The sequence below is a fragment of the Bubalus bubalis genome, chromosome 6, assembly GCF_019923935.1.
Source record: "Bubalus bubalis isolate 160015118507 breed Murrah chromosome 6, NDDB_SH_1, whole genome shotgun sequence".
NCBI lineage: Eukaryota > Metazoa > Chordata > Mammalia > Artiodactyla > Bovidae > Bubalus > Bubalus bubalis.
In genome coordinates this window covers 109,622,215-109,634,273 of record NC_059162.1, presented here as the reverse complement: position 1 = coordinate 109,634,273, position 12,059 = coordinate 109,622,215, and the positions used below count along the sequence as shown (strand labels likewise).

At 45.7% G+C, this 12,059-nt stretch overlaps 1 protein-coding gene across 3 annotated transcripts in view; it reads left to right on the top strand.

Moving 5' to 3' along the window:
• Positions 1–9,187: 9,187 nt before the first annotated feature.
• LOC102406337 (protein argonaute-4) overlaps positions 9,188–12,059 on the top strand; it is a 34,543-nt gene continuing 31,671 nt past the window's right edge. For 2 of the 3 annotated variants that reach the window (XM_044945266.2, XM_025289103.3), the window contains exon 1: positions 9,188–9,504. In XM_044945266.2, the coding sequence (XP_044801201.1) occupies positions 9,486–9,504 (19 nt within the window). In that variant the 5' untranslated portion in view covers positions 9,188–9,485. The remainder of the gene's footprint in view (positions 9,505–12,059) is intronic. The other variant, XM_025289102.3, reaches the window with a different exon arrangement.

Sequence of the window (12,059 nt, the reverse complement as noted above, 5' to 3'; positions counted from 1 at the left end):
ACTGGAGAAGAGTCTGTTCACAGCAAGGAAGAGCCAGTGCAGCCAAAAAAAGTGAGGGGACATAGACCCACCTCTTAATGAGTGAAATGTTAAAGAATTTGCGGCCATGTTTTAAACCCACCACTAGTTCTCAGCTCAAATGTCACTATATCAGAGAGGCTATCCCTTCCCACCTTTTCTAAAATTGCCTCTCCTAGGTGCTCAATCTTATCTTGTTAATTTATTCTACAACTCTCATCACAATTTGTAATTATCTATTCATTAGTTTTTGGTTTGTTTTCTTTTTCTTGTTAGTCTCACTTCCAGACTGTGGACTCCATAAGGACAGGAATCCTGCTTCTCTGGCTCACCCCTGTATTCCCATGATCCAGAACAGGGTCTGACACATGGCAAGTATTCAATAAATAGTTACTGAGAAAATGAAATAACATATGTTGATAAATATTTTCACAAAACTGAATAAACTCTTATCTTTTCATCATCTCAAACATGCTTGAACAAAGTGTGAACACGTTTGAACAAACACGCTCCCCCAAAGCCTGGAGCTCACTATTTCATGAGAACCCTTCCTTCTTTTGGAGAAGGCAGTGGCACCCCACTCCAGTACTCTTGCCTGGAAAATCCCATGGATGGAGGAGCCTGGTAGGCTGCAGTCCATGGGGTCACAAAGAGTCGGACACGACTAAGGGACTTCACTTTCACTTTTCACTTTCATGCATTGGAGAAGGAAATGGTAACCCACTCCAGTGTTCTTGCCTGGAGAATCCCAGGGATGGGGGAGCCTGGTGGGCTGCCGTCTGTGGGGTAGCACAGGGTCGGACACGACTGAAGCGACTTAGCAGCAGCAGCAACAGCTTCCTTCTTTGGACCACTCTGGGTATTAGAAAAAAATCTGTTAAAAATTAGTTCTTTTCCCCAACCTATAGATGAAGGAGGCTTGTTCAGAAATCAAAGAGAATGGGCATTTTTTGAGCCCAACCTAAGTGCCAGCACTATGCGAAGTGCTTTCCGCTCATTATCTTCTTTGATTCTCTCAATAACCCATAAAGCATCCACTTTACAGATGAGGAAAGCTGAAGTGCAGAGAGGTGAGGTGACTTACCAATGTCACATGGTCTACAGAACTGAATTTTGAGAATTACAATATAGAACTGGAATTTGAGTCCAGGTTTTTGAATTAGGGAATGCCCTAATTCATCCTCTGAACTTTGTCTTAAAGAGAAATAAAAATCAATCATTTTTAAATGATCTACCACACTTGTTAAAAAGTGTAGTAGAAATAAAGGCTAACAGTAAAAGCAAACATATTAATTGATTTGTTTGTCAAAGCCTCATGCATTACCTTCCTTGCTAACTAAGGCATTTCATTGACAGAGATGGGGAAATCAAATATAGTTGCCAAGTCTCTCTATTCCTTGCCCTTAACCCATGAACAAGTAGAAAGCTGTCTGTAAAACAGAACAAAAGTGTCGTTTCTATTCAGTATTGTACTGGAGGTTCTACTCAGGGCAATTAGGCAAGAATATAAAGGAAAAAGCATGGGGACTTCCTTGGTGGTCCAGTGGTTAAGAATCCACCTTCCAATGCAGGGGGCATGGGTTCAATCCCTGGTCAGGGAAATAAGTCTCATGTGCCACTGGGGCAACTAAGTCCACATGCTCTGGAGCTCTTGTGCAGGAATGATTACAAAAAAAAAAAGAAAGAAAGAAAAAGCCTGCATATCGGAAAAGAAGTAAAACCAATCTCTATCTGCAGATAGCATAATCTTATATATAGAAAACAGTAAAAAAAAAAAAAATACAAGACTATTAGAAGTAATGAGCAAATTCAGTAAAGTTGTGGACACAAGATTAATATACAAAATCTGTTGTATTTCTATACATGAGCAATGAAAAACTGAAAAACGAAATTAAGAAAACAATTCCATTTACAATAGCACTCCCCCAAAAATAAAATACTTAGCAACAAATTTAACCAAAGAAATGTAAGGTTTGTACCCTGAAAATTACAAAACATTGTTGAAAGAAATTAAGATCAGATCAGATCAGATCAGTCACTCAGTCATGTCCGACTCTTTGCGACCCCATGAATCGCAGCACGCCAGGCCTCCCTGTCCATCACCAACTCCTGGAGTTCACTCAGATTCACATCCATCGAGTCAGTGATGCCATCCAGCCATCTCATCCTCTGTCATCCCCTTCTCCTCTTGCCTCCAATCCCTCCCAGCATCAGAGTCTTTTCCAATGAGTCAACTCTTCACATGAGGTGGCCAAAGAACTGGAGTTTCAGCTTTAGCATCAGTCCTTCCAAAGAAATCCCAGGGCTGATCTCCTTCAGAATGGACTGGTTGGATCTCCTTGCAGTCCAAGGGACTCTCAAGAGTCTTCTCCAACACCACAGTTCAAAAGCATCAATTCTTTGGTGCTCAGCCTTCGTCACAGTCCAACTCTCACATCCATACATGACCACAGGAAAAACCATAGTCCTGACTAGACGAACCTTTGTTGGCAAAGTAATGTCTCTGCTTTTCAATATGCTATCTACGTTGGTCATAACTTTCCTTCCAAGGAGTAAGTGTCTTTTAATTTCATGGCTGCAGTCACCATCTGTAGTGATTTTGGAACCCAGAAAAATAAAGTCTGACACTGTTTCCACTGTTTCCCCATCTATTTCCCATGAAGTGATGGGACCGGATGCCATGATCTTCGTTTTCTGAATGTTGAGCTTTAAGCCAACTTTTTCACTCTCCTCTTTCACTTTCATCAAGAGGCTTTTGAGTTCCTCTTCACTTTCTGCCATAAGGGTAGTGTCATCTGCATATCTGAGGTGATTGATATTTCTCCCGGCAATCTTGATTCCAGCTTGTGTTTCTTCCAGTCCAGCGTTTCTCATGATGTACTCTGCATATGAGTTAAATAAACAGGGTGACAATATACAGCCTTGACGAACTCCTTTTCCTATTTGGAACCAGTCTGTTGTTCCATGTCCAGTTCTAACTGTTGCTTCCTGACCTGCATACAAATTTCTCAAGAGGCAGATCAGGTGGTCTGGTATTCTCATCTCTTTCAGAATTTTCCACAGTTTATTGTGATCCACACAGTCAAAGGCTTTGAACACAAATGTTAAAACTCAACTGCTTATCTCATGAAAAAATTTTCCATTAGTCATAGAAAAATAGAGTAAAACAGCAATAAGACTTTGGTTTTTCTAATAATAGATTTTTTTTAGTGAGTCTTTGAAATAAAAAAATTTGGATAGTTCTGATAATTTGAGAAGCAAATTTCAATTATCTAATGTTAGGATTAGCTTTGGTGTCCACACTTAAAAAATTAAAATTGAAAGAAATTAAAGACTTAAATAAATGGGAAGATAGCCTGTGTTCATGGATTGAAATATTCAATACTGTTAAGACGGCACTACTCCTCAGATTGATTTACAGATTAAATGCAATCCCTATGAAAAGTCAACTGCCTTTTTTTGTGTGCATGTGTGCAAATGGACAAGTTGATCCTAAAATTCATATGGAAATGCAAGAGGCTCAGAATAGCCAAAACAATCTTGAAAAAGAAGAACAAAGTTGAAGGACTTAGATGGGGTGCCAGTCTTAAGCAGAGGTTTCAAGAAGACTCAGGGACTTCCACTTGCTCTCTTGGACCTCTGTTTGGAAAAGTCTCCCTGAACACATGGCCAGGCTAGGCTGCTGTATAATGAGAGGCCACTCAGAGCAGAGACAAGTCAGCTGACTTCTCCCCACCAGGCCCCAGACAGTGAGAGAGATCACCAACATGAGCAAAACTGCCCTGCTGGACTATAGTTGACCAGGCCTGTAAGTGAGCTCCACCAAGCCCAGCCCCGATCTGCAGAGCCCGTAAGTCGACTCATAGACTCATGAGCAAAAAAATGTTTATCCTAGAAAAAAATAGGAAGACTTATACTTTCTGATTTCAAAACTAATTACAAAGCTACAATCAAGACAGTGTTACAATAGCATAACAATAGACATAAGATTTATGGAATGGAATTGACAGTCCAGAAATAAACCCTTACAGGCAATGAATTAATCTTGACAAGGATGCCAGACGACTCATTGGGAGAAAGAATAGTCTTCAACAAATGGTGCTGGACAACTTGGTATCCACATGCAAAGGAATGAATCTGAATCTCTACCTCGCATCTTATACATAAGTTAACTCAAAATAGATCAAAGAACTCTAAGAGCTAAAATTATAAAACTCTTAAGTTAGAAATAAGACTTCATAATCTTGAATTAGGTTTCTTAGATATGACAAAGAAGCACAAGCAATGAAAGAAAAATTGGACTTTTAAATTAAAACCTTTCGTGTTTCAAAGGACACTCTAAGGAAAGTGAAATGGGGAATTCCCTGGCGGTCCAGTGGTTAGGCCTCCATGCTTTCACTGCCCAGGGCCTGAGTTCAATCCCTGGTAGGGTAACTAAAATCCCTCAAGTTGGATGGCATGGGCAAAAAAAAAAAAAAAAAAAGTGAAATGACATCCTACAATATGGAAGAAAAGTTTTACAAGTCATATATTTGATAAAGGATGAACTTTGGAAACACTATGCTAAGTGAAAGAAACTAGCTATAAAAGACCACATATTGTATGATGCCATTTCTATGAAATACTCAGAAGAAGCAAATCCATAAGGGCAGAAAATAAATGAATGGTTGCCAGGGACTGAGGGGAGTGACTGCTAAAGCATTCTGTTGGGGTGATGAACATGTTCTGAAATTAGATGGTAGGGATGATGGCACAACTTGGAGAACACACTAAAAACCACTGAATTTTACACGTTAAAATGGTGAATTTTATACTATATGAACTATATCTCAATTTTTTTTAATGCAGAAGACCAAGGCTGCCGATGGAGTAGGAGCAGGTGGGCAGAAATTCTGTGGAGATATCAGGCAGTGTCTCTTGGCCAGCTAGCCTAGCTCAGTAACATGCAACGCAGGTCTCCGTCCTCAGACAGAGTGGCTACACTTCAGCTCCCACTTAAGAATTTTGTTTGAAGAAGGGGTCCCCAACTCAAGAAGAGTGAAAGCCCCTAGCCCAGTTGATCGACTGCAAGGAAGTTCGTCCTCAGATTTTAAGCTCTAGACTTGTGGAAAGATTGAATGAGGAGAGGCTGGGAAGCCAAAACACCACCAGAGACCAGCAGCCCAGACCAGGGTTGGAGTGTCACAAGCAGCGTGGGTGGCTGGAGCCCTGCCATCTGGCACAGCGTCCACTAGCAAGGCTCCCTCTGGCAGCCTCTGGTCTCAGGGGGGAGCACTGATACATTCGAGAAGGCCAGTGCCATTCATAAACCTTGACTGAGCGAGTTCTGGCTCTCACTCTCAGACGGGTTCGCCAAGTGCCCGTCCTCAGACGGCTCAAACATCGGATGTGTAAACATGCTCAGTCGCTGATGGCTCTGCTCCCCTCTCTAGGACGGAGCTGAGACCATAAGCTCACTGTCTCTCAGGGGACAGCAAGACAGCAGCAGGGGAGCAGCTTTTAGCTGTGGGAAAGGAGGGCAAGGAGGAGAATTGGTTACTACTGGGGGCAATGGCACCCCACTCCAGTACTCTTGTCTGCAAAATCCCATGGATGGAGGAGCCTGGTAGGCTGCAGTCCATGGGGTCGCTAAGAGACACGACTGAGTGACTTCACTTTCACTTTTCACTTTCACGCATTGGAGAAGGAAATGGCAACCCACTCCAGTGTTCTTGCCTGGACAATCCCAGGGACGGGGGAGCCTGGTGGGCTGCCACCTGTGGGGTCGCACAGAGTCGGACATGACTGAAGTGACTTAGCAGGGCACTCATTCTGTTCCAGACACCCAGGAACATGCACATCTATGGTTAACTTCTTCCTCACAACCTCCTTCAGCAGTAGGTGAAGGTGCTTGTCCCAGGTTCGTAGAGCTAGTATGCTGTGGAACTAGAATATGAACCCAGATTGGAAAGTCTGCCTTCTGGAGAAGCTGGGAATTCACCCAGAGCTTTCCACCTAAGCCCCTCCACTGGACCATTTCTAGCTCCCACAGTTTACCCATTACTTGTTCATTCATTTATTTATTCTATACATTTCCCCAAATAGGCATTTGGTGCCAAGTAACATGTTAGGCGGAGAAGGCAATGGCACCCCACTCCAGTACTCTTGCCTGAAAAATCCCATGGACAGAGGAGCCTGATAGGCTGCAGTCCATGGGGTGGTGAAGAGTCAGACACGACTGAGCGACTTCACTTTCACTTTTCACTTTCATGCATTGGAGAAGGAAATGGCAACCCACTCCAGTGTTCTTGCCTGGAGAATCCCAGGGATGGCAGAGCCTGGTGTGCTGCCGTCTCTGGAGTTGCACAGAGTCAGACACAACTGAAGCGACTTAGCAGCAGCAGCAGAAGCAGCAACATGTTAGGTGGTGGCTCAGATGGTAAAGAATCTGCCTGCAACGTGGGAGACCTGGGTTCGATCTTTGGGTTGGGAAAATCCTCTGGAGAATGGAACAGCTACCCACTCCAGTATTCTGGCCTGGAGAATTTCATGGACAGAGGAGCCTAGCAGGCTACACTCCATGGGGTCACAAAGAGTCGGACAGGACTGAACAACTTTCACAACAACAACACAACTTGTTAGGCAACAGAAACACAAACCCAAATACCCAAATAAGGCATAAGTCCTGCTCTCAAGGATTTATAATGTAATGGGAACCAGTCTTGAATTGAGACATAAGACCAAGAGCTGAGCTCATTATACTACCAAGGGAAACCCTGTAGTAGCAGTCTGATAAGATGGTAACTGGTTTTAACACGAGAATGAGAATTCAAGGTTTGGTGACATGCGGGGGTGGGGGGGGGAGGGGGCGGGGATAAGTGGGGACGTGGCAAATAGATTGTCAATTCTACACTCATCCCCCACCCTGTCCTGTAAATGTGTGCGGTGTGGGAGAATGAGCAGGCACCATCAGAGAGAGCTGAGGGGGAAGTGGTATTCTGGGGTACAGCTTCTTCTCAGCCACAGCAGGAAGTGGAAGGAGAGCTTGTCAAACATACTGAGGTTTAGGGGAGTTTATTGACTATAGAACTTTGGTTTTGGGGGTTCAGTCAGAAGGGTCTTCAGAAAGGGGGCAGTAGTTGCTTGAAAGGGAGTGAGTTTGGGAAGAATGTAGATCCTCACAGCAGTCAAGAATGACAGGGGTGAGAGACTGAGGGACTGAGGCACTGCGGTCCAGACTATGGCCCAAGTACATTTCATACTCTGAGGTTTCTGAGGCTATTTTCAGTACAGGAAACAAGCTATGTTCTCTGCTCAGCATACCAAATAGAATACGGCAGGAAATTTGTTAGGAAGTGAGAGGGGGAAAGTCAGTCTCAAACCAGGCTATAAGCTACCAGCACTATGTGAAAGGCAAGAATTTAGCCTGGAGTGAAGGGAAGGGAGGTGGCTATTAGATTTAACTCAAAACTTGACCTTTAGTCGGTTTTCCTTATCCTCTTAACTGTCTACTACTCTGTTCATTTAGTGAGTACTTATTCCCCTTCAAGCTTTCTGACCCCTATCATAGTTTTCAGTTAATATCTGGCTTAACAGAGAAGCACCATGGTGCTATGGAAAGAACTTGGCGTATGGTATCAACAGACTAGGGTCTAGTGACTTGGTTAAAAGTCTCAGTTCTATAGCCAACCAGGGATGGAATCAGTCAGCACCAGAACTCAGGATTTAGAACTCCAATTTTTCCATGCTTCTCAGCTGTATCATGTATTGCAGAGCTTGACTTTCTTAGCTTCCCTGAGGTGCAGTTTCCTCATCTGTACAAATACTTTCCTTAATAATACCTACCTTACAGGTGGTTGAGAAGACTAAATAACATGTGAAGCCCATAACACAGTGCCTGGCCATGGTGTGCCCTGAATATTTGTTTAGATCATTTTTATCATACAAAAATGTCTTGGCTCTATGGCTGCACATTGTAGATGCTCAAATGACTATCTCACTACACATGTTATGGGATGGATTGTGCCCCCAAAGAATTCACACACCATTAAAATCCTAAGTCCCATTACTTCAGAACTCACTGTATTTGGAGAGAGGGTCTTTAGAGAGAGGTAATTAAAGTAAAATGAAATCTGTAAGGTGTGCCTTAATCCAGAGTGATTGACGTCCTTACAAGAAGAGGACATTTGGACATAGACTGTATACAGGGGAAAAACCATGAGAAAACGCAGGAAGAAGACATCATGTATATGCCAAAGAGCGGGCTCTCAGAAGAAACCAATGGATCTTGGATGTTTATCCTCTATAACTGTAATAAAGTTACTTTTGGTTGTTTAAAACACTCAGTCCTTGATACTTTGTAATGTCAGCTCTAGCAAAGGAGTACAAGATATACACATTGTACCTTTTTAACTCGTAGCGGGAGCGCTGCCTTATTCTGAAGACTAGAAACTGCTTTTGTCCTATGTTCTCCAACTCAAAGTCCCAACTGAAAGTCCCAGATGCTGGGTCTACTGGGCTGACCATGGAGCTGGGAATTGCTCCTTTGACTCTTGGCTGCCATCGTGAAGTCATCCAAGAAAGCAAAACTTTTCTTTCTGAAGTGACTGGTGACTTGCTGAGCAGAGGGCATAGTCAACGAGAGAATGCATCATTATCATAGTCCATTCCGGTGGTACTTTCGGCTACAAGGGTCGGGAAGGGCACCTAGGAGTACACTCTTGGATGAAGAAATAGAAGGAAATTGCGGCGTCCGTGTGACCCCGGTGTTCTCAGTCCCAGGACAGTGGAGAAAGAGGAGACAGAAGAGAAAGAAGTGGTCCGAGGTGGAAGGAGGAGAGGTGTCCGATGTGAATCTCAAGACACTTTCCACCGACGAAAGTGCAGAGCTGTGTCCTGATCAGCGGAGTCTGGAATGGCGACCTTTCTCCGGCCACCGGGTGTTGGGAGACTCTGGGTGGATAGTGTGTAGGCCCCCCCGGATCCCCGCGGGAGAAGGCCGCCCGGGGCCACAAGGCTGTGCGGGCGGGCGCGCGCGCCCCCGACAAGTCCTCCGGGCTCTGCCCTCCTCGGGCGCGCGCCCGCGCCCTCCCCACCCCGCCCCTGCCCCACGCCGGGCTGGGTGGACCTGGCGTCCCGGGCCGCGCACGCCCCCTCCGCGAGCCGGGACCCCGGGCCGCGCGCCCCGCGCCCCGTGCCCCCTCCCCGCCCAGCGGGCGCGCGCGCTGGCTCCCGCTCCCGCTCCCGCTGGCAGCCGCGGCTGCGGCGGGGATTGTTTTTGTTGTCGCTGAGGCCGGAAGAGCCGCGGGAGCCGGGTCCCTGTCCCCGGGCCGGGCGCCGCCGCCGCCCCTTGCCCAGTGCCCGCGTCTCCGCGGCGCACCCCGAGCGCCAATATTCCGGAGATCAAGCGTTACGCGGCGGCGGCGGCGGCGGCGGGGCCCGGAGCGGGAGGCGCCGGGGACCGGGGCGAGGCGGCCCCCGCCGCCGCCATGGAAGCGCTGGGACCGGGTGAGGAGTGCGCTCGAGCCGGGACCCGGACCGGACCCCGGGAAGCCTGGGCGGGCGGGAGGGCTGGCCGCTCCGGGTGGCCCGGATCGGCTCGTGCGTACCTGGGTTGGGCCGTCAGGCCTGGGGGAACGGGGCCGTGCCTCACTGCACAAGGCGGAGAGAGCTGACCCCGGCCTCGGGAGGCGGGCGGCGGGGGGACGGGTTCCGCGTCCCAGCCTGGAGAGATGAGCCAGTTCTCTAGGTCTAAGGAGGGGGAGGCCCAGGAAGGTGACCCACGCCCCTAGGTAGAAGGGAGAGCTGACCCAACCTCAGGGAGGTGGTTTGTGCTCCAGGGTGGAGGCGAGGCCAGTCTGGGTCATAGAAGGAACGACTGTGCCAGGTACGCAGCGGGGGCCTGGCCCGGACCGGACCGGGAAGGACTCCACCACCAGGGATATTTTGGCTTGGGGCCGCACCCTTATTTTTCTTTGCCCTGGCAGACAGTCCAGAGCCGTCAGATAAGGAAGAAGAACTTCCCCTAAACACTTCTCCTTTGCCCTGAAGGCAAGGGGCAAAGTCCCCACCCTTTCTCAAAGGCCCTGAAGTCTCGAGGAATATGTGTCTATGCCTGTGTCTACCTGTCATTCTGCGCAGCAGACCCGCAGTGGTCTGTCCTAGCGCCTCCGTGACAGGCGAGTTACCCACCGGCGACTCCAGCTCAAGCTTTAATGCCCTGAGTATCTTCTAATTGGGTTAGAAGTAGTTGTGAGGATCAAATGAAGGAGAAAGTGCTTTGGAAACTGTAATTCCTCGTCGTTATGAATGGCCTCTGGTTATCTCCCCAACTTTGCCCAAACCAGAAGAACTATTCCAGATTGTAAGAAATGCCCTGCAGGTTGAAGTCTGGAGCTCCCACTTGGAATCCCAAGTTTCTAATGTAGGTCAGGGTTTAGGGGGTCTGTGTTAGAATTAACTTTAATATTATGCCTTATCTACATAGTTGACTTAGTTGTAGAGTATTTCATTTTTTTAGTGCATAGAAAACTCAGTCTACCATTTGAGTTTGAAAACTTTGAAGGTGTGTTTACCTAAAACTTGTTTACATGGCTGAATGATCCAACTCCACCTTTATTTGCTGCTTAGAGTATTTTTTAAAGGACTTCATAGTCAAATTTCATATGCCTCTGAAAAATAAATTGATTTTGTCACATTAATATTATTTGATAAACCTCAATGTGAGTATTACACTGGGTTATTTCAGCTACATCCTCCAGCTAAAAGCAGGATCTGGTCTTTAGGAATGTAACAGACTTCTGTTCAAATCCAATATAGCAATTTAATAGTTGTATAACCTTGGGCAAATTATTTAATTCCTTTGAACTTTCATTTCCTCATCTATAAAATGAGGGTAGTAATAATTATGTCCTGCAAGATCGCTGTGAGAATGAAATAAGGTAATGTATGTGAGAAGTCTTATTGTAGATAGTAATGCATTGAAAATACTCAACAAATGTTTCTTCCCTCCCTTCCCTGTTAGTAGGTTATAATTGAATCAACTGTTGGCTTTATGAGCTGATATTGAAAGAGGCTTTGTAACTGTATACAAACTAAATTTCACGGAAAAGATCAATCTGGTGGTGTTAGAAACATCCCAGGGACTTTTTTTTTTTTTTTTTTAGCTTTTGCGGGTTTGAGGGCTTATCAGTTCACCCAGGATTATGGAAAATTAATTCTCACTAACCACATTTACAAGATACTAATGAAAGAGCCAACACAGATCTTTTCTGTTGGTTGGAATATTTTCTTGCCTGCTGTCTAGCAAACTCCATTTTTGGTGTCACAGTACCTTGGAAACCCAATTAATAACAAGAATCTGCTTGTTGAGCATAGAATCAGAGCAAAGGGAGTTGCTAGTCTTGTGGGATATTTCAGGCCAAGAACCTAGAGAAGCTTTCTTGCTTCTTTGTTGAAGCACATACATCTGTTGCACTGTTCCCTCCTCACTTGAACAATCACTGAAGCATGTTTAGTCTTGCTCTGCTCTCTCTCACCCAGTTTCAATTTCTAACAACAACTAGGAAGATTTAGATTAGATTACCAGTTATTTTGTTTATATTAATAGTAGGGCTTCCCTGGTGCCTCAGTGGTAAAGAGTCTGCCTGCAATGCAGGAGACCCATGTTCGATCCCTGGGTTGGGAAGGTCCCCTGGAGGATGAAATGGCAACCCACTCCAGGATTCTTTCCTGGAGAATCCCATGGACAGAGGAGCCTGGCGGGCTACAGTCCATGGGGTCACAAAAGAGTCGGACATGATGAGTAACTAACATTGTCATATTAATAGTGCATGCGTGCTCAGTTGTGTCCGACTCTGCACACCATGGACTGTCCATAGAATTCTCTCGACAAAGATACTGAAATGGTTTGCCATTTCCTACTCCAGGGGATCTTCCCCACCCAGGGATTGAACCCAATGTGGAATTGAACCCACATTTCTTATGTCTCCTGTATTGGCAGGTGGATTCTTTACCAGTGTGCTAACATTTATTTTTTACAGTGCTTTACAGTTTGGAAAGTG